Genomic DNA, 23160 nt, shown 5'->3' with positions numbered 1-23160 from the left:
AGCAGCATCTCTGTCACCTCCTCCTTCCCCAGCTGCACATTCGCCCCTTCTTCCGAGCAGGCTACTGTTCTCTGGGATATTCAAACCACAACACTGATCAAACCCTTTTTTTCCTTAAATAGTATAGATCTAGTGACAGGTAAGGACCACATAACCAAGCATCCCTCGTCATGCACAGCCACTCTGCCATGCAGCTCTGTTCAGCACCACCAATGAAGTGGGCTCCACTATGAAGACCTGAGATTTGCTGTCAAGAGATTAACCGTATGTGTACACAAGAGGGCCCTATGAAAAGAGCAGACATCACCTTAACCCTCTGAAATAATGGGCATTTCCTCAGGTGAACATCTTTAGCACTGTCTTACAATACATATCATACTCATTTCCCCAGGGTTGTGTTTCTATAAGCAGAATATTAAAACCCTTTCAAGTGACATCTCATGACACCAGCACTGCTCAGAAGCATAATTGCACATCTATGGTGCATACTTCTGACACGAGCTAAATGAGCAACTGAAGTCATATTGTGATCAAAACCAGTAATTAGAGAGGATGAGACATAGACTTGCTTCTCAAGTTTCATTACAAATGGGGCAGGAGAAGACCAGAGGGCAGATTCTTCTGCTAATTTTCTTTTCTCTCTGAATTTCAACACTTCTGACTCCTTTCAGTCTCCTTTCTTTGCAACAGCATTATCTCCTAATTTCCTTCTCATTTTTCATGCTTCTGCTCCTTCATCCCATTTCAGATACCTCCATCCTCTCTCTCCCCACCTTGTCACAACTGTATGCCCCCTGTTCCCCCCAGCACACATGAATTGCTATGCTGTTTCCTTTTGAAGACAAGCAAGCTCCCTGCTACAATATTCTTGCTCAGCAGCTCAAGCTCTTTGCAATGCTCCCATGAGCTTACATTAAAAAAAAGTCAGCTACTCAGACAGTTCTATTCTCCTCCACCTACATACCTATTTCCTTCTCTTCCTTCTCTCCACATTTCCTACTAAAAGCAGTTTCTAACAGTACTTTTCTGTGGCTCCAGCTCTTGCTCTCTCGTATTAAAAGCACAAAGCTTCTTACACAGTGCCTAGATCAAGTATCCACTCCAGAAATCCAAGTTAAGTACAAAAAGTCATTTTAAATTGTTAAGGTCTTCTTCAGTTGTTAGAATTCCAAAAGCCAAAGATTTTTGTTTTTCCTCAAGAAGAATCTATATTTACTCAGCTTTGGCTTTATGAAACACCTGAATTATTTTTTCAGCCTATACACTTTAAAGTTACCACACAGCTCACACCACACAATCTTCAATCTATATTGCACGTAAACAGTTTTGAGATGTAAAGTGAGGCAGGCCAAGCATGTCACATGGCTGCTTTAGAATCTTGACATCCATTCCAATACATTCCATAAGACAGTGTATTCAAATACGACATGTTAAGCGCTTTACAGCACACTATTCTTACTGCCCCTCCACCATAGGAAGAGGGCAAATCAATGTGAACACTGTTCAGCTAAACTGGGCATTAGAAGAAAATTCTCCTTAACCCTGTCAACCATTACAGCAAGTAGTTAAGGCATTCTTAATAAAGCTCCTGCCTTTCTACAATGAGATAAAAAAGACAAACAACATCCACTTTCCACACTAGCCTATTCTCTTGCAGTGACACAAACTCTTAAGATTTTTTTTCCTACTAAAAAGAAACATTTCCAAGAGGTTTGCTTGTTTGTACCAGAAATTTTCATTTATTTCATCTTCCTGACATCTAAGAACCCTTATTCCGAACTGTTAAAAGCCTTGCATCAACCACCACATAACCACATTCACCTTCATTTACAGTCTGCCTTGAAATATATTTCACCTTATGTTGGATAGGCCAAAAATTAATATTTAAAGAAGTCATAACTAACACCTATTAGCTTCTGCCTATGCCGCAACAATTTCCTGCAGTATTTAGGGAATTTAGATTAGTCAAGTTTAATTCTAGTAAACTACACTATTTTGAAGAGAAAGAACCTATTCACTATTTTTAAAGTCAAGTACTGCCTAGAAGCTGGGGTGATCAAGACCCACTGTTTTAAGTACTGTATAAACCTAAGTTGAATACTCTCAGATCTTTGATGTGAAGGAGTAAATATGCAAATAATCCTTTTCAGTTTGTTAACTTCTAGAAGGTAAGTGGTACAAAGTGACATTTTAAGAGGACAGTGCAACATCCCCCTGTAGCACATGCCCTTGTCCCTCTTCTCTACAAGAGCTCTGCTTCCACTTTCTGGCAATGACAACCTCAAAGTTAAGCACCACCTAAGCTTTTGCAAATTCAGTTTCACTTCAGACACAACAGCCGTTGCCCCTCATGTGCTGTTTGAAGTTATTCTTTCCTAATTTAGCCTGTAACAGTCATCTACCACCAAACAGCTTGTGTCCTTTGGTCCCCATATGCCTCTGAGCTTTTTCTTTTAATTTCCACGCTAATTTTACACACAGCTAATTTATTTGCTCTTCTGCAAACTGTCCTTTTTTGTTCCTGGAATTTATTTACTCACCTGGTACTCTTATTCAGTGCATGCAAGATTTTGTTTAGCTAGAATAAACAGAAGAGCCTCTTTTTAACTTGGGTCCTGACTTTTGCAGAACATCCTACTTGTACTTTCTTTGCCTGCCTGACTGGAACTTCCCTCTTTCATCTGTGAGTAGCCAGGATCCATATGTGACATTCCCTGGAAGATTGCCTCAATGCCAAGACTAACACTGTTAATACTTCCTTGACATTGGCTGAAGACTCCTGTCTAGTGCTTAATAGTGCTCCCCTTTTAGGAACAATAACACGAGCAGCTCAGCCTGCAAACTACAAGTGTTCTCCTCTGTGGTCTGCAACTGAAAATAGAGCTTAAAACTCTCCCACTACATCATCTTATGAAAGCTATCGAGTTTACATTACTGATTTCCCTCACTGCAATTACTCTTTATTCAAGATAACCTACCTGCTACCTCAGATTCCTGTATCCTTTTTATTGTTAAGGCCTCAAAAGTTGCATTTTTGATTTATTGGAACAGATTCAATAGCAACATGTTAATGAAATTTGACAGTCAAGAACCCTATTAATATCCCTGTATTCTTTTAACATCTTTTCAGCAAGATCTACTGCCACCTCTTGAGCCAGCTCCCTGCTATTCCCATAACTCTTTTAGATTCCATACACTCTAGTGTAGTATTTTCCTATATAAAGGTCATACAAAATATTTATCCAAGCTCACAGAGCTCTGACCGACTGCATTTCCTCTGCGTCAAAAATGATTTAAAACAACATATACACGAGGTTAGTCATTCCAGTTCTAATTTCAGAAAAATTTCACCTCCACTAAGTCTTTCCTTCAGCATTTATTATGAAGTCAGGCCCTATGAAAGGCTAAGACTAACAAGCCTGCTGTAGGTCAGATCACTTTCTCACTGTCCCCAAAGGCATCATCAAATTTCATACTGCCTTACTGCTTTGCAGTCAGAGTATACTAATCTCTGCTTCAATATAAAACTAAATATTTGTTGCCAGCCTGAAACGTCATACAGCAGTTCTAGCGATATGCAAGGACACAGATCTCATGTTGTCAAACAATATCCATCAGGAAAACTTAATGACAGAGATCCAACAATTCCACATCATTGCATTTTACTATGAGTGGCTTAAAATTATAAAACTCACACCCATAAGCAAAAAGAACCGGTAAGACACATATCTCTGCCCATAATTTGAAACATACCAACAGTAACTGTTGGTTTTAATTGCAAAAATCATGTTTCTTCTCAAATACTGGAAGGAAGAACTTAACTGAGACGGTGGGGAAGGAAAAGTATTCCTTATGATTTACATTTCAAGTGTGAAGCTCTTCTCATTATTACTGCCTGATCATTCTATTTCCAGAAGGAAACCCTATTACCAAAAGCCAACTTGTTAAAAAAGCAACAATCACAGGTACTAAGACAGAAGCACAACTCAAAGATGATGCAAAACAGTATGGAGCAAAATCAGATCTATAAATCAATGTCTTGATTTGAGAAAAAGTTTCTCTACAGTAACACAGAAAGGATTCACACTAGCAGGGAAAATCTGTTCATGGCAAGACTATTTTTCCTTCGATACGTGCCTAGCTGATTTCCAGACTGACCACAGACCCGAGCTGCTCTTTGCTAACAGACATAAAACTGAACGATGTTGGCAATTAAAAGAAAAAACACACGCTCAGTCAAGCACAAATTTTTCACTATGCTGAATTTTTTTGTTAAAGTAAGCAGAACTCGGACACAAATTTTATGCAGATGGCTTCAAGCCCTTTTAAGAAGTGAACCTTGCAACACAACCACTGTGGCAAAGCCTGTCCTTAGGCAGTCATCAAGGTGAGGTAATCAAGAAGGGCCATCCTAGAAGATAAGTGCAGGCTTTCTCTGTAGTCAGTCCTGAGAAGAAAGCTCAGGAACATAAATCTTCTGGTAAATCCTTTCCTTGCATTAGCCCATAACACAGTGGGGTAGCCATGCTCCCTGCTTCTTTTCAACTGAGCGATAATGGGGCCTTCAGTACCCTATGACAGTTCAGCACTATAGCTGCAGTAAAGGAGGCCTTTCCAGTTCCTGAATGAAGGAGGTAACCAGCAGGAACACCTGTTGAAGGCAGCTGGGTCTGGAGTTTCAATGTGGTTCGCATTTATCCTATTGCATTCATTCCTCAAATGACAAAATGAGAAACAAAGTTCACTTCTACAATGCTGGACTTCAGGCCAAACACTAAACCTAAAGCTGTGTTAACACTTGTTTACAAGGAAGAATTAGGCTACTATGCATGGATTTCAAAAAGTTTAAAAGTCCCAATTTTTCAAAGATCATTGTGCAGGGGGAAGGCAATTATGCTAGCTTAGTGATAGACAAGGCAATCCTCTAGAGCATTCTGAATAAAAACAATGGGAATTGTATACTGATGTGGTGCCCTTTCTCTTAAATACCTACTCTCCTTGTACTCCAGTCCCCAATGTTAGCTACTTCATAAACACACAAACACACAAACATATATCAATACACATACATATATAGTAGATAAAATATATACTAAATGTGAGCCTAATTCTGTATATATTAGAAAAAAAATCTGTTTATCTACCAAATAATTTCTATTTCAATAAATATCCAACAGATAGAGTTAAAAATTAAATTAGTCGGCACACAGAACTGTAGTCACACTTAGGAAAACACAGTTTTCAGGTGAAGTTTTTAATCTCCTACAATAAAGTACCACATAATATAGGAGATTCAACAATGCAGCTGTCTCAGCAAAATGCTTCTTCTCAAATAGGGTAAATTGCTAAAACAAGTATCATATCACAAATTCATATGATTTACTTGAATTCATCCAGTTTTCTGCATAGTCAGATAATTATACTGCAAATTGACTGAGGAGTGAAAGTATTTCCTTTGTTTTAATTTAAAATTAACTAATAATTTTAAGCAGAAAAAATGGTTACAAACCATAATATCTATAGGATAAAATACAGTAAAAGTGTAGAGTACAAACCTCCATTAATGCCCTTTCCCTCCCCGCTCCCAAAAAAACTACACTGAAGTACAAAAGACTGAACAGATCTGTCCTACTAAGCCATGACATCTTCACTATTCACCACATCTTTACATTTCAGAAAACACGTACTGACATCAGCACAAGGCCTCCTCATTTTAACATTACCAGTGCTTTGATGAGAGGAGAAGCACATTCAAATTTGGGAGTCCCCTTTAAATATGAATTACTTATTCATAGCTGATAATGATCACGAGATCTGTTTCTCCATGGTTTCCATATCATACAGAAGACCTTTTCCCAGATACAATCTGCACGCAATATTTTGTGATGTTTCAGCTGGCTGACTTTAAAGAAAATTAAAGTAGCACTTCATAAATCCATTTCAGAACCAGTAATTCTGCAATTTGTAATGGCAACACTTCATCTTCACCATCTTTTGGAAATCTCATGCCACAGGGTCCCACATTTGATATTTAGCTTTCAAGCAAACTTCTATGTATTTTTAAAAAAAGTAGTTTTCCAAACTTACGTTAACTTTGAAGCTTTGTATTGAGCCATCCAAAAAGTGGACGTTACAGATTATCTCCGACCGAGTTTTCTCTTTGGGTAGTTCTGATGCTCGTATGTTATTTATCCTCCCACCTAAGGCCCGTAAACGGGAGTTCATAACTATTGCCGAATAACCTGCGAAACAGAAATTATGTTTAATAGCAGTTTTTATAATTCACTATGTTACATCTATGGTTTTGCAGAGAAATCCACATCATGCAGACTTTATTACACCCCAAATACCTATAATAACAAATGCTTGCTATAAAAAAGAATAAGTTGTAAGGCATTTGGCATTGCTTTAGTTTAAATAGGTAAAAAACCCACCCAAACACCTACTATCAACCAGGAAGACAATGTCAAGACAAGTTTTTATCCTCTGTAGCCAGTAGATCTCTCACCTACTTACAGATTTCCTGCATACTTCTGTATTTACCATACAACTTTGTTTACTCTTAACTTACAAAACAGCTTCTTGTTAATACAGATCACATCCTGTCAAACAACATTTTGTTTCAGGAAAATATATATACACAAACACCATGTGCAAAGCAACCAGAATTAACATCAGAACATGTCAATATTTTACAGCCTGGCATACATAAATTTATGAAGTCAGAAATTTGATTCCAGGAAGAACATTCACACACATACACACACACAGAAAAAAATTTTGGTTTCTTTTTCCTGTTTTGGAGAAAATTTTCATGAACACCAAACAGCTATATTTATGGATGCAAAAGAAAACAAAATGAATCCCAAAGAGAAAAAAAAAAGCTAGCCATTGAAGTAAGAGAGTAATTAAATACAGTCAAGACTGTAAACATTTCAAGCTTCTCTTCACTGGATCAGTTTACCCATTAACATCAGGGCATATAAAGCCAGTTGGCAAGCAAAACAGAGGATAGTTTTCCAGCTTAATTACCATACCAATTATCACATTATACCTCACTTATTAGAGGCTAACTACAAAGAGACTTGCATACTATGAGTGTTTCCTAGACTGCTGGCCAACCTAGACAGGGCCAACGTCAGGACTATTATGCAATCTCCCCTTATTTGTGTATCTGCCCTAAAACATAGGCTGGCTTTTCTTTCAAGCAGATAAAGATGCTGAACAATTCAGAATAAAACAAATTCTGAAACAAATCTACACACACCCCACTACAAAAAGCAAACGTGAAACGCATGAAAAAAAACATGCAAAATTGCACAGAGCACCAGGGGCAACAAAGGAGTGCAGTGATGCATCCTCCTGTAACAATGTGTAATTGTTACAATTCCCTTCTCACAGAAAACTCAGAAGTCAGGCACACAAAAGAATTCAGCTAATACTCCCTCATACTTTGACAGCCAAATGACAGTTTGCTATCGTGTATTTTCTAAAACAAACACTCTAAGTTGCCAAGCCTGATTTATTTAGCCAGCATTTCTTCTGAGGAAATCAGCAGTATTTTCCTATTATTTTCCAAAGGTGTGGGTTTTGCTTGTTTGTTTGCTTTGGCATTTTTTGTTTTCTTCTGTTTTTAAAGGAGGGGGAAAAAGGTGAATTCTTTAGGTGAATTCTGAACACTATTTCCATATAAACCATTATATATTCCTATAGCTTTGAAACTGGTTCTGCTATAAGGTTTGCAGTTTGCCATGTTTTGTTTTTGTTTTTGCTTTCTTATTCAGTTTTTCTTATTCAGTTTTTGCTTTCTTATTCAGCAATGATTGTTGATAACTAAAACATGCAGTCATCTAATGACAAGGGACATACAGAAGGTGAAGACAGATTACGACTGTATACAACGCCTTCAATCACACGTTCTCTAATTTTCTGGCAGTTAAGTTTTAAACTACTTATTCAGCACTGTGTTCACCTTTTACCAAACAGCCAGGTGACTACACAAGTCTGCACAGTCTTTTTGCCCCTTTCCATCCACCAAAACAAACAGAAAAACCCCGAAAGTTTTCACTTGCAGAAATAGCTCTCTACCAACTAGTCCACTGATGGGCAGAAGGAAAAAAATATTCTTCATTGAGGAGAAAATTATTCTTCAGCCACTAGATGGTTTTGGCAGCTACATTCAAAGCTTTGTCAGCCTGGCCTTTGGGGCTCAGTCCACATTGCAATGCCTAACGTTCCTGGAGCTTACAGACTTTGCTCTTGGGAAAGCCCTATTTGACCACTCTGCTCATATTCCCCAACCCTTTTCACTTGCCGCCCTGAGTGCTTCCGATCTTATACTTCCACTGTTCCCTTTTAATATGGATGTTCCCTCCCACCGTAGCTGGGTTGCAGCAGAGAGCAACAACCACAACGTATCTTCAACATTCAGCTCCTGATCTGACTGGAGAAAGCAAGAAAATCTCACTGAGCCCCCCAGCTTCTACTGCAGAGTGTGCTGTAGGATAAGCCATGCTTGGAGACCCTGTGGAAATTTTGATACCTTATCCTAACCACACTCCAGCAGAGCATTATTTTTTCAACTGTTATAATACAGCTAGATCTTGACATTCACTTGTTCAAGCTTCAAATATAAAAGCTGATAAAATAGCACCAATAACATCTATATATGTGCACTTTCTACCTGGTGAAAAACCAAAACTAACAAAAACCTGCCAAAACCAAACAAAAACCAAAACCATAAAAAGCTCTCAACTCTTACTGCTGTGAAAAAGAACCCCAAAAACCAAAATAAACAACTTGATGATTTCTATTTAACTGACCGGGCATAGTAGCACAGGTAACTACAGGTCCATTTCATGCCAAGGTCCCTCTTGGTAGAAAGCCTAGCATGTCACCTAGATAACCTAGCCCACACTTCAGGTGGACTTGGTAGGCTAGGTTTAATTTTCAGATTAGGTTCCCCTATGTTCTTTAAACCCCTAAAATGTTTTCTCCACTTACGTATCTATTTCTACATGAAATTCAACAATTGCCCCTGATAGTCTCTAAACCTAAGCCCAGGTCTCCATTAAATGCTGTCAACTATCCCAAAGATGACAGGAATTTAATCCTAAAGCTATCTGCAACAAGGATGAAATTCCGTTTTGAAGTTTTTCACTAAACAACAAGAATTATGAATGCTATCAAAGAGATCATACAATGTGCATTCTTATTGCTGAACTCCCGTATGTCTTCCAGCAGGTCAGACCTGTTGTTTTCTATGTCATAAAGCTGTTAACAGTCTGTCTGGCAACATTCATAGAAACTACTCAAGAATTAACAGTAATACGTACTTGAATGTTGCTGTTCATTATAAAATCAGAGAGATGCTTAAGTTTTAGATAAAGGTTACAGTTGTTTTTTATGCTTGTTCTTCGCAGTTACTTTTGTTTAAACAGTTACTTTTGTTTTAATATCTCCAGATATTAATATCTTTAATATGCTGGATGCCCCAGCTGAACCAATAACTTGGAAATTCATCACAAGAAATTCAGACACACTAGTGTGACCAATTCACATGTAGTTCACAAAGGAAAAAGTGGAATTCCTTGATTTTTACAACTTTATGTAAAATCAAACCAGTAACACATTGAAAGTTCACGGTTTGTTTTTACAGCATTCAAAGAGCCCCAGCTGAGGCTGTCCTTGACAGAGCCAGCTGACCATGGAAACTGTGCCAAGGTTGGTATAAACAGCTGAGTGTTTGGACACTACAGCCACTGGTCAACTGGAGTTCAAATGGCCTAGTCAAGCCTCAAGAAACTGCCACCAGCTGGGAATCTCAAGCAGGGAACACCAGACCCTCTACTTCCCACCTTCATGACCCTCAACATTACTTTGCAGACAGTAAGCTCCTGAAAGAGCTATTTTACAGGCGTCACATCACAGGCACCAGGTTAACATGCTATATGCTCAGTAAGTCTGTAAGGAAACAATTCTGTGAATCCCTAGTCTAAAGAGTGAGGGAAGGAGAACAGAAGAGGTGAGCAGCTCAGTTATTAACACCTGCTCTACTACTTTTCTTCCATATATGACCTGTGTTTAAAACTGTATTTTAAATAGACCCAGGCTACTGAAATGGCTTATCAACCCAGTGCAATATAAATGGGTACGTGGAATCACACAAAGCAACCTGCAATGGCAACTGCTTTTGGGACAGGCGAAGGGTCACTGACATCTCAGTCAAGACCAGATGCCAGCTCTAAACACCAGCAATCAGCCTCTAGTCATGAGCAACCAGGACCAGCCATCACATGCAAATCATAGCTCCCACTTTGTAGCCTTGGGCAGGAAGGTAGTTCACAAAACAAACCAACAAAAAACTCAGAGACATATTTGAACATTATCAATAAATGAGTAGTTTAATTATTATTCCCCTTTCCCTAAAATAAACATCTCAAATCCAGAAAGTTGAGAGTAATATTTTAATTTAAAAAACAAAACAAGCTAAACCACCCCCAAAACAGTTATTTTCACCCTTGGGTATAAAATAAAGACGTGGAACTCTATCCTATAATCAAACCATGCAACAGGCTTACAGGAGCAACGAATACAACTACAAAAAGAAGTTAATGTTTTCCAAGTACATTAAACACATTTCTGGACAAGTTTGGTTATGCATGCCTTCTCCTACAGTAACGCTGCAGTCAAGCAGAACAAAAATAACTTGTTTTCCTCATCTTTTGTATTGCAGACTGACTTTTAAAAGGACTTTTTCCATACCAACATTTAATTTCTTTCCAATTCGCTTATGAATAGTTAGTAAAAGAAACCTATGACCTGATTTTCAGAATAACTATCATTAATGTGCTTGTTACCAAGGAATTAAATTAAGTGCAGGTTTGCTGAGTATAAATTCAAAGACCTTCTACATATAATCACACCATATATAACTGCGAATAGGTTTGGGGTTTTTTTGTTTGTTGGGTTTTGTTTGGGGTTTTTGTGTGGGGTTTGGGGTTGTTGTTTTTTTGTTGGTTTTGGTTTGTTTGGTTTTGTTGTTTTTTACTTTACTATGAATTATTTATTACCATAATTTCATTGGGTAAACGGGGAAATTTCCACTCATGCAAGTAAGTGCACTCCTGCTTTTTCTAGAAGGGAGTACTGCACTCCAAGTGTTCTCAGAGTTTCTTTAGTCATGACTGAAAATGTACAGTTACATGTCAGGCTCTTGAAAATTGTAAATGTTACAGAACCTGTGGGAATGTCATTTATGGAAGGATAGTGCTTCTAACCCACTTTCACTGTTAAAGGGAAAAACTTGCACTAAAGACATGGGCAAGTCTTGTTTGTTCTTTCAATAATAGTTAAATTTTATAGTTACCTACTGATTTCTTTCAAAGATATGAAATAAAGTAAATGAGAATAAAAGAAAGTATAACAAATTAAAGGTTTTGTATCAACATAGAGCCTTAAGACAACCAGTACAAATGCTCTTAAGCATGCATCAGCTTTGCCTATTTGCTAGTTAAAATAATCTCTCAAATTATTATCAGATAAAATAACCTTAGTCAACCTGTATTTTTTGTACTAATCTATATTCTGATTCTTCTTCCCATGTAGTTAAGATTTTTTTAAGTTCTTTCAAAGCCATATATGTTATCAATGAATCTTAATGAGGGTTAAGTTATCCAGCCAGATTTTCTGAATAGAAGACTTGAAGTTTAACTCAACATCTATGAAAACCAATTTCTGTTTTCACCTTCTACTGAGGAAACACTTTACCTTTTCTACATTCCCAATGAGAAACTAGATGTCACCCACAAATATAAAATTCTATTCTAACTTTTTGCAGGAAAATCCTTGAGGTGTTTAACCACAATGCAGTATTTACACGTTTCCATACAAATTACAAGGCATTACTAAAGCAACAACTGAAGTAAACATTCTGAGCAATGTGTGCAGGTTATCACTTGCTCCTTACCTATAATTATTTCCCACAAACTTTTCCTGACATATTGATCATAAATTATATATAAAGTAAATTTGGAAGCTAGAAGTATCACATGATGAAAATTTGCATCACTTAAAAAAAAAAAATAAATCAATTAAACTTTAAACATAGAACAAGCATGAAAGCCTTAGATGATTAAGCATTACCACTTACAGTGTAAAAATGCCTCCAAATTGAGATATAAAGAATGAAAGGCTTCTTGAAGCATCTTCTTAATTAGAACCAGAATAAAGGTTAATATCCATGTTGAAAGTCTGTGTGTATCTTTACACACACAATATCCAAAGCAGTAGCTGCAAGGTTTCTAACTGTCACTCTTAAGACAGAGTGCAATATCATTATAACAGAAGCTCTTCACCCCAAACTAAAATCAATATTAAAAAAATTAAGAATTCAGTTTTCTTATATTTGCTTTCAGTGGCTAACATCTGTGATAAATTCCAGCATAGCAAAATGATTTGCCTGTCATATAAATAATGACTAGGTCTAGCAGAGCATTCTGAGAATATATGTTATTAAAAATTGCATGGATAAGGTTTCAGTCATTCTAGTCATCATCTTAAGTTTTCCAGAAAAAAAGAGAAAATGAGTCCATTAGAAAAAAACAAACAAAAAAACCCCAGGCATTTTAAAGTTAGAACTTAAATAGGTATGAAAATACCTATATTAACATATATTCTCACACATACTGCCAGCCCAATATTTACCAGAAGTCCTACAGAGTAAAGAAAAAAAATCTTCCATAGTAAAATATAACGATACCTCTTCTTCATCCAACAGCTTTTTACGCTGGAGTTCACCCACAAATAAGCCTTCAGGGTAGACCGTGTATATGATATTATCTATTTGCTTATTTAGGAAGTACTTGAAAGCATTTTAACTTCAATGAAGGTAGTTATGAAGAAAAAAAGCTTCACTTTAAAAACAAAACCCAGACCACAAGTAATTTTGAATACTCTTTCCTTTGCTAACCTCCACAAAATTAGAACCTAACTTTTTATTTTACTTTCAAAAGCCAGTAAGTAAGTAGAAAAATCTAAGCTTTTCCTTAGATTCCTTAGGAATGATCCTTAGATTAGGATCATTCCTAAGTCTAGAAATCAGGTAACTACTGACTGCTCAGTAGTTATTGCCTCTAAGAAGAAAATCCAATATATGCAGTTGAATAAACTAAAAACATCCCCACACCACTACAAGAGGTTAGGTGCTTAATTAATGCATAAGATTGAGTTATTAAGTGCTTTGCAAGCCTTCTCTGCACTTCACTTAGCTTTCCATTATAATATATCTCTGGTAGACTTGTATTGTGAAGGGTTTTCAAGAAAAATCCAGCTATGTTGAACTTTGGATTCAGCAAGACCACACAATGTCAAAGATGGACTGGAGAAGATGGCCAGGAGAGGAAATAAACTTGAGTTTTATTTCTAGCATCACGGTATATCTTGATTGACATGTCCCTAAGATCCCACTAAGCCAACAACATACTGAGGGCAATGCAAGCACTGTGAGAAGCTGCAAAAATCTGGTGGAGATAAGCCATGCAGCACAGTAAGCCACCCATTCTTAATTCAGTTCTGCCGTCTGCTATGTACGTATGTACACTCACACAGCTGGACTGGGGTTACCACTTCTGTTGGGAGCCATCCAGTCTCTTGATGAATGGCAGGGAGGGACCTGACGACAGACTCCGTGCTCTCAAAATACTGTACAGATGTAACAGAAAAGGCTTTGCTCTCTTCAGACCATTAATTATACATTAATATTGGTTAAGTTACAGAAAGCAGAGCTGCACTTACTGTCACAGAGTAACAACAATAAGTAAATTAATTATCCTTAAAAAAAAAAAGGAATGTTCATGTCAAATGTTTGTTCTTTATGTATGTATTTATATATAAAAATTTTACATATATATATTTTATTTTTTTTCACGGAGACAAGTTTTAGAGACAAAGACTCCACTTCAGCTTTTCTGAGATCTTTCTTCCTCTTCACCCTCACTTTTATTTTTTTTAGCAAAAGGTCTAACATACCTGCATCTTACAGGTTTTTACCTGCAAAATCTTAAAATGTGTACAGCTTGAGGCATAACACTTTTGCTCTGAAGACTGAAGAGGACAAAGACTGGCTAATAATAAAACAGGACAGGCAGCTATTATAGGTTTACAGAAATTATTTGGCCAAAACAGTCATATTCTTTACATAGTCATAATATTTACATGTAGGGAAAAAAAAGAATTATTGCAGCCTCTCGATATGTTCAACAGCAAGACTAGTTATCTGAAAACTTAATCTTGAAATCAGATAACCTAAAGTTAATTAAATTCTAGAAGATCTTATTGGTAGAAAATCAATACTGGCCATCGATTTCACTACTCAGGTTCTTAGCATCCTTTAATCCAACTTCTAAGAAAAATACTTTTGCCACATTTGCAAAAGACAAAACCAGATTGTATGAACCACCCTCCAAACTTCAAGGGTGTGAATCTGGTCATGCCAGCTTCTCTGATGCTGCTTTACACACAGAAAATGAAACCATGCAGCTAAGTCATGGCAGAATCCAATGTGTCATCTTACACAGCATGAAGCATTACTGTAAGACTCTGGACACTGGATTAGCAGTAGTTCAGATACCATCTACTGCATGCAGAATGAATTAAAAAAAGAAAAATAAATAGGAAAAAGCAACTGAAGTAATAGCAGATATCTGCTTTCTACAGTGTTCAAGTTCTACATAATACCTATGAGAACAAGGCATATTTATAATGATTTCACATTTCAGTAATTTTTATTGCTCATGTAAAAGATCTTTGTGGTGCTTATTTTTAAAAACCCGTTTAAAAAATAACACTTTAAGCCAGTGCACTCAGGGCAATAACAACTCATTGCTCCATTTCCTGCACTGTGCCAATTGAAGAATTCAGGAATTCTATGGCTTCCTCTATCGCCTGCCTCAGCTTTTTAACAGCACCACAGCGCAAAAGTAAACAGTCTCTTAAAAAAAACCCACATATCTATCACTAACTTATTTCCTAAATAAAGCCTTTTGGGGGGCTACAAACAAGACTGCATGAACTCAAATTAGAAGCTGCAGATTGAAAGTCAAAGTTCACCTTCCTCAGCTTGAGGATCTTATGTTAATAACACTGAAGAGTGGAAGGAAATGAAAAGCTGAGTCAAAGTGGAAGCTGAGCACTGCAGTGCCCAAAGATGTCCCATAAATAGTTCAGGATAGGCTAAGCTATACAAAGGTAATTTCTTTTAAACCTAACTGCCGTATTGTTAAATCAAATATGAAGCTGTGTCCACACCTACATCATTTGGGTAACCAAATAATGTCATTGGTTTATATATAATAAGTAATTTATGCCTTCAAATTTTTAAAACCATATAAGCATTCACAGCTGAATTTTACATAGACAAGCTACTAAAATATTCTGAAACTTCAGGTATCAAGTTAATTACCATAACAAAACTGAAATATAAAAAGAAATCATATTCTATTAGTAGGCAATAAACTGTATTTCATGAACTACTGTATGACAGCTGAGAACCATCATGTCCATTTTACTACCAAGTGAAATCGTGGTAATTAAGCATAATTTTAATCTGCATTACAGATTCAGGAAGGGGTGTACAAAAAATAACCAAACACTCTCTCTAAGGATTAAAACAGGTATATATAAAATATACTTTTAAAGGGAAAATTCCACTGTTTTACTATACCCATAGTATGATACTAGTCAAGCAGTCTAGGAACTACTTATGCTACTTCTATTGATTTTAAAAAGTCAGAAAAAAATAAAATAGGGATTATCCACACCAGTGTCACACTATCCACTACGGCTGCAGGTCAAGATTTCTAATATTGCTCACGCATTAGCTAGAACAGTTCTTATTGCTTCCGCAAACCTCAGAAGCAGGCAAGCAATAGCCAAGACTGATGACACCATTTTTCTGCTACAAATGGCAGTCAGCTGATGCACTCAAACAGGTTTAAAGCCATTTTTAATTATATGCTAGATTTTCATTAGAATTCTTGATCCCATATTAGACAAACACAAAGTTTTGCACTGTTACCCAAGTGTTTTTCATTCATGGTCATTACTCTATCTGCTCCTCAACACAGGATGGTGTGCTACTCAAACTTGAGAAGAAAAAAAGTTTCATCATGAGCAGGAAAAAAAACTCAGTCCACATGTTTTGCAAGAAAACATTCCTGCTGGAGAAACATCCAAATCTCAAAAGAAAGCCTATCTAATGAAAAAAAAACGGTCTTTAGAATTAATATGAATTATCTTCCCGCATGCAGACTTTTATTTCAGACCTTAAAGCTTGAAACTTCATGGATCTATGTTCTATACATTCATGCTTCATTTATTTTATAATCCATGTTCTGCAACATACTTTTAAAATATATTGTCTCAAGCATAACAGATGACTTCTGCTATAAAGCTCACAACCACAAAAGGTCCTCAAAGGGATCTGGAAGAAAGCACTGGAATTTGTGCAGTTAACCACAGAAAGAAGGTAAGATGGTAGAATAACCTGGCCACAACAAATCTTCCTTTAAAAAAAATAATAAATAAAAGTTGTTCTCTTATGGAGGGAAATTAAAACTGACAACCTAACTTCAAGCTATAAGGACATAAAAAATAATTTCTTTTAGACACTCTGGTTGTATTCAATTTATCCTCCAGGACTGTTCAAAATGACACAAGTTCAATAGATCCAAAAGTCTCACAAAGCTAGTTTGTTTGAAGGAATTACACCAGATCCTGCCTCTCAAACCACAGGAAAGAACTTGAAAATGCCTTGCAAAAGTTTTGCAATTCAGAGCCAGAATCTAAACAAGATAAAATTAAAACATCTCCTGATAACATTGATCATAACATATTCAGTTTAGCAAAACTGAAGGTGTTCATGTACGAAGTTTATTTGCCATGCAAGGGAACTAGGGCAGAAGAATCTCTTCAGAAAGTTTACAACCGTCATGTTTTCCAAGCCTTCAAGAAGAAAAAGCAAATGGACACTGAAAAGCCAGCCTAAGAACATCTGCACTTTGTAAAAACCTGTCATGGAAGAACAGTTCTCTCATCTTCACTTCATATTCCTCCCCATTTATGACTAGCTGGCAGATTCCTATTATAAGCTTACCAAAGCACACCTCTTTCTTCCCCTTTCTGTTTTTTCAGAGACTTCAAAACATCTAGGATCACATCAACTTGTTATCTTCTTTCTATCTGATGAGATCAAACTGTTTGCCAGGATCTGCAGTGGCACTGACTGCATATGGCTTTTGCACAAGTTCTCCTCCTGCACCAAGAGAACAGGTAAATGAAAAAAGAGTAACACTGACACCCAAAACAGCTAGCCATTTTTCCAGTCTCTGCACATGCCTGGGTATCCTCAGTTTAAAAGAGGAAAGCACTTCCTACACAGTGAATAAAAAAAAAAAAAGAAGAGTAAACATATGACAGACATGTCCTAGCTTGCAAACAATCTGTGCTGTTTTTCAATCAGCATTTAAACAGTGTATGTTTTAGACCAGTGAAATCTAAACATTTACATCTTTACATCCCTGTTAGGCAATTTTTTCATTACACTACAAGATCAACATGCACCTAGTGACCACAGTGTACCACACCACAAGGAAGTCACTCTGAAAAGCATCCATCTAAAATAGCTGCTCCTGTGTCTTCCCCCCACCGCAAATGCAGTGGCAGCTATCTTTTGCTCAGCTCCTTCCTTTCAACAAATTAATTCATTTAAATCCCCCAAACAGTCAAAAAAGCAGTGGCTTGGTGGGTATGCAATGTGGCTTGAGTGCCAAGCTTAGATACAGGCGGGGTAGCTGGAGAGCAGGGTCCCCAGTGGCATGGAACACCTCCCTGCACCAGGGCAGGCAGAGCACCCATCCAACATCACAAGGTGGGTCAGAACATTGGGCCAGCCTTTCAGTAAACATCTGCTAAACCTTCTGCCACAAAGCTACCAAAGCAACAACACTTCTTTCTCTCATTGCGTGAGCTTTTTCTTCACAGTACTGGCACGGAGGTAAGTCAGCCTATTCCAGTTGCTACAAACAATGTGACCAGGCTCAGGTGATTTTCTGACAGCTGGTTTCCAACCCCAAATCAAGAGGGACATTGGAAATCTGAGGCCAGTGAAGGGGATACCCACCAGGAAGCAGAAGGCAGCCTGCATCCACAGCAAGCAGGAGTCATGCAAGCCATGACTGGAGTCTGGGGTTGTAAAATGGAGCGGGATAGAGTGCGATTTTGGAAAGATGACTTGGTAAAAAGCTGCTTGCTCTTAAGAGTACTCCTCTGGGTTTGTGTTTTTGCTTTTAGATTTTTTTTTGGTGTTTTGTTGCGTTTGTTGTTTTTCTCTTCAACTCTCCTACTGACATATAGTGCCTTCACAAGTAATTCAAACCCACTTATGTGGGTTTTGTTCATTTTTAACACAGCTATCCAACAAATGACTATTTTAACAAAGCTTCTGTTGCTATCTGAAGTAAAGCAAGTCTCTTGAACCTTGAATTTACAAGCTTGTTAAAGCTCCCATGAACAGCCAGGCTCCTGTAATTTACAGAATTAAACAACTAAATGTTTGAGAATGCATCTCTATTACCCAATATATATCAACTGCTGCTATTTTTCAGAGTTTTAAACTTGGAAGATAGATTGATTTTAAAATTTAAAATCACTTAATACCTGAGACAACACCAGGTGTTTCTTAAAACACACACAGAGCCAAATTTTGCCAAGTAGATCTGACATTCCCCACTCCTTCCTATGTCAGCTTTTGTATTCCTGGCTGGCAGGTAGAATATTTATCTACTTCCCACAAAGCAATCTCAGCATGCTTACAGAGGAATGCAGGCACTAGGCCAGCACTGCTGGTTTTTACTGAAACAGGAGCGAAAAAAGGAGAACTTTGCTTACAGTGTTGAGATCTGGTATCTCTCTTCTGGTTTACCCACCACTAGGTACTTTTCCATGGCAGTGATAAAGAGTAATGCCTCCAAGTAAGGAAATTCCTCAAAACTTAACAGGGAAAGGCTGGGAAAGGCAAAGAGGTAGTTGACTGCAGCACCTTATCAGGTTAGAGCTATGATCATAGCTGGACTGAGAAACAGAAATCTACAATCACTAATGCTTTCTTTCCTTGCAGTTTCTTTCACAACCATGCACCAGAAGTATATTTTAAAGGAAAACATCAAAACAAGGACTACTTGAAAATATAATACTGTGTTTCTGGTTTTGCTTAAAACTAGTCAATTAACCAAAACCATGTGATACAGTAAATCACTGACAAAACAGCACATTTCCCTCGAAAAAAACTGATTGTCATGACAGCCTTAAAGGAGAAATTAATTTGAAATCAATTCTACAAACAATGTTGTCAAGCTTATTTTACCTAAGTAACTGAATAAAGTAGATTTACAACTTCATTTTGAAAGCTATTAGCTAAACTTTTATATAGTTTATGATGTGATCAGTTACAAAGGTAATGACCCTTATTCCAGACTGTCTACCCTAAATTACACCTCTATAAAAATACTCATCTTAGTTTACTTAAACTTACTTGCCTTCCTAGTGCAAAATACACCTTGTCATGACCAGGGAAGAAGTCTGCTTGCCCACAAAACCTTTCCGAATGTGACATCAATATTTACACATGTTGAATGCATTCAACCTTCCCCTGATCTTTGGAATCAAAGTACAAATTCTAGCCTGTTCCACATACTCTTTCCTATTGTTAATAAAACCTAGAATTTCACCCAAGCAAGTTAGTTCATTGCAAAAATGGGGTGGGGATTCAAGTGCAGCATGAACTACTAAATCTAGCCAAAACATCACCATAATTGATAAGCAAGGTATCTAACCTTCAACCATTCAGTAGCATATAGTCCCCCTTTTGAAACAATGACAAGAACAGGAACCCTTTCACAGTAAAGGCAGTTTGCATGACTAGACAAAGTAAGTGGTAGAACAGTTTTGTTGGGAACTGAATGCAATGACAGGCTGGCTGCCTACCTTGAGCCAGCAAACACAAAGCAGCCGAAGAGAACCACAGTAGCATGCCTGAAAGGGAAGTCTAAGAAAACTTCATAGCAGAACTCTGTCTGGGAAACAGTTCAAAACCTTGAGGAAAAAAATCAAAAGGTAACACCTTCTGGTTTAATTCTTATTGCATTCATTAAAAAAAAAAAGGGGCTCTCCTTTCCATAAATATCAAAAGCATTATATCAGATGATGTTCAAATTAAAAAAAAAATCAGAACTGATAAAGCTAATTGATTCAATGATTAGTGCAGGCTCTGAAGAGTATAGGGGGTTTCAAGCAGAATAAGCAGAAGATCCCATTATGAATAAAAGCATAATGGGATGGGTTGGAACAAAGCAAACAGTAAGAAGAGTATGACAGCAATGCAGAGATGGAGGAAGAAGAAATTAGATAACATAGCGGGAGTTATCTGACATATTTAAAATAATTAATAACTTTGTTCCTCAGGAACTAGATCAGAGACAGGGAAAAAAATTAGGATGGGTAATGTCATTTGTACAAATTCCTATTAGCACCATTGGGGGAAAAAAAAAGTGGGAGGGTTAGACCATCAATTACTGTGACACACAAGATGGAAGGGTTAGGGTGGGGGGTTTATTATTGGGATTTGGGGGTTTGTTTAGAGCTTTTTTAAATGCCCTTTGAAGTTCTGGCATCTTTTGTGAGTTCCCCTTCATAAATATTAGATACTATGATTTCATGCTGAGCCTGAAAGGTTTCCTTGACAGCGTTGCTTTTTAGTCCTAGTCAAACAATGTTATCTGCACAATCGAGTAAGGAGGCATCTCATTCAACTATTTAGCATTCTTTTACTGCTGAATTTGCCACTTTTTTTCTCCAGAATTACTCAAATACGTAGTCTACAGACAGCTGACTAACAGTGACCATAGACACACATTACCTCCTCTGCCAGACATGCAGTACTATGTTTAGAGATCTTGTTTTCTAAACAGATAAAGGTTTGACCTGCTGAAGCTTAAAACATTCACTTCTAACATTTCCAGACCAACTCCTCAGCTTCACCCTATTACCACTGCCAGAAAGAGAACGAAATTAAAACCTCAGAACCAAGATGACAACTCTAGTAGCACCATTACAACCATTGGCACAGAATGTACTAATTATTTTTCCCACTGCAAGCTTTCAACCATATTTCAGTATACAACAGTTCAGCAAACTGTCACCTTCCTATCGCCAAGAACTTTATGGCCAATACTGAACTATTAAGGAAAAAAATGGCACTATTGTCAAAGGTGTACAAAATTAAACTATTACACTGTAGTGTACTAAACTTGTGAGAAATAAATGTGTAGATGCATGTGGATTATGTATATTCTTTCTTGAGTGCATTGACTCAGAGGAATCACACTGTAATTTGCTCTATAAGAAAAACAATATTAATTTAACTGTTTGAAATAACTAATCAGACATTTGGAAAGAAAGAGAGCAGGATATCAAAACAGTTGCAGTAAAATTAAGTCCTTATGAGGCTTTAGCACCTTTTCCTGAATTCATGAGTCCAGCTACTGCTGAATAAGTTTATTACAGTTCCCTCTTCATCAATTCTACTGTTACCAAACCTAAAAAATTCAGTACTGAAATACATGCCTCATTACAAATGCAGTAAAGAAAGGATAAAATAATCATTATGAGCAAAGGAGTCATGTTTTTTTTGGAATAACACAGAAAGCCAAAATAAAGGAAATTAAAAGGAAGAAAAGATAAAAGTTAATTTGGTTTTACTACAGCCAACTAACACCGCATCTGAAGCATTACTTAAGATTCAAATGAACAAACAAAACCTCCACACAACAAAAAAATTCTTCTTTTACTGGGTAAAACACGCCTTTTTCAAAAATGCAATACATAGGTTTCAGATGGCCACTTCCCTCCCATTTCCAGCCTTGCAAACCTCTAAAACAGGACCACAAACTAGGCTCTGAAGCTGGGCCTCCACCACCTTCCCCAAAGTCAAAGGCTCAAGGGTGCCAGACTCCAGCACACCCCTGCCCACACTGCAGCAGCACCAGCCCCAGATCATCAAACTGTGCTGCACAGCTGCCACTAAAACCCAACCTGGAGGTTCAAGCAACTCATTAATCATGTAGCCATAATTCCCTGCCAGGGCAGGAGAAGCAGGTTCACAAACAATGCCAAGAGATGGTGTTTCCAGAGCACCTGAAAGGTTTGGCAATGCAGAAGGGTCACAGCCTCACTGTGAAGAACCAACCCCAAGTGAATCCTGTGGTCTGCCTGCTTGGAGAAAATTGACTCATTGTCAGTAGTGGGTATTTAAAACCACCAAATTTATTTTAGGGCTAGTCCATCTGAGGATAGCAGTACTATCTGTTTGAACATTGTCTCTGACAGCTGCAATTATGCTAAGGAGTCAGGGAAGAGCAGGAAACATCTACATTGGACATCCCTTCTCACAGGCAACCACAATGAAAACACCTTGCTTCTCACTTCAAAAACAGGTTCTAAAGTGGTTACGTGCCTGGGGGGAAAAAAAAAAAAAGTATGGTTGATCTAAATGCAAAGAAAAATAAAGATCATAGAATCATAGAATAGTTTGGGTTGGAAAGGACCTTAAGATCAACAAGTTCCAACCCCCCTGCCACGGGCAGGGACACCTCACACTAAACCATCTCACCCAAGGCTTCGTCCAACCTGGTCTTGAACACTGCCAGGGATGGAGCATTCACAACTTCCCTGAGCAACCTATTCCAGTGCCTCACCACCCTAACAGGAAAGAATTTCCTCCTTATATCCAATCTAAAGTCCCCTGTTTAAGTTTCAACCTGTTACCTCTTGTCCTATCACTACAGTCCCTAAAGAAAAGTGCCTCCCCAGCATCCCTATAGGCCCCCTTCAGATACTGGAAGGCTGCTATGAGGTCTCCATGCAGCCTTCTCTTCTCCAGGCTGAACAGCCCCAACTTTCTCAGCCTAGATATCAAACAACAAACAAAACCAAACAGAAAAAAAAAAAAAGATGCAATCAAGAGGTAAAAAAACAGAAAGTTTTCGCTTAAGAGTAATGCTGACCTTGTAATTCATTGCTAAGGGAAAGGAGTCATTATAAAACAGG

The 23160-nt window shown here is 37.5% G+C and overlaps 1 protein-coding gene across 4 annotated transcripts in view; it reads right to left on the bottom strand.

Annotated features, from left to right (window-relative positions):
• The window catches only part of PTPN3 (protein tyrosine phosphatase non-receptor type 3), a 152820-nt gene that overhangs the window by 75305 nt on the left and 54355 nt on the right, over positions 1-23160 (bottom strand). For all 4 annotated transcript variants that reach the window (XM_061449070.1, XM_061449071.1, XM_061449072.1 and 1 more), the window contains exon 2: positions 6088-6242. In XM_061449070.1, coding sequence (XP_061305054.1) covers positions 6088-6242 — 155 coding nt within the window. The remainder of the gene's footprint in view (positions 1-6087; positions 6243-23160) is intronic.

This window comes from Pezoporus flaviventris, unplaced genomic scaffold, assembly GCF_033815535.1.
Source record: "Pezoporus flaviventris isolate CSIRO_AGI_PZ_B2104156 unplaced genomic scaffold, CSIRO_AGI_Pfla_v1 ptg000007l, whole genome shotgun sequence".
Classification (NCBI taxonomy): Eukaryota; Metazoa; Chordata; class Aves; order Psittaciformes; family Psittacidae; genus Pezoporus; species Pezoporus flaviventris.
The sequence above is the reverse complement of the archived record's forward strand: the minus strand, read 5'-3'. Positions and strand labels throughout refer to the sequence as shown.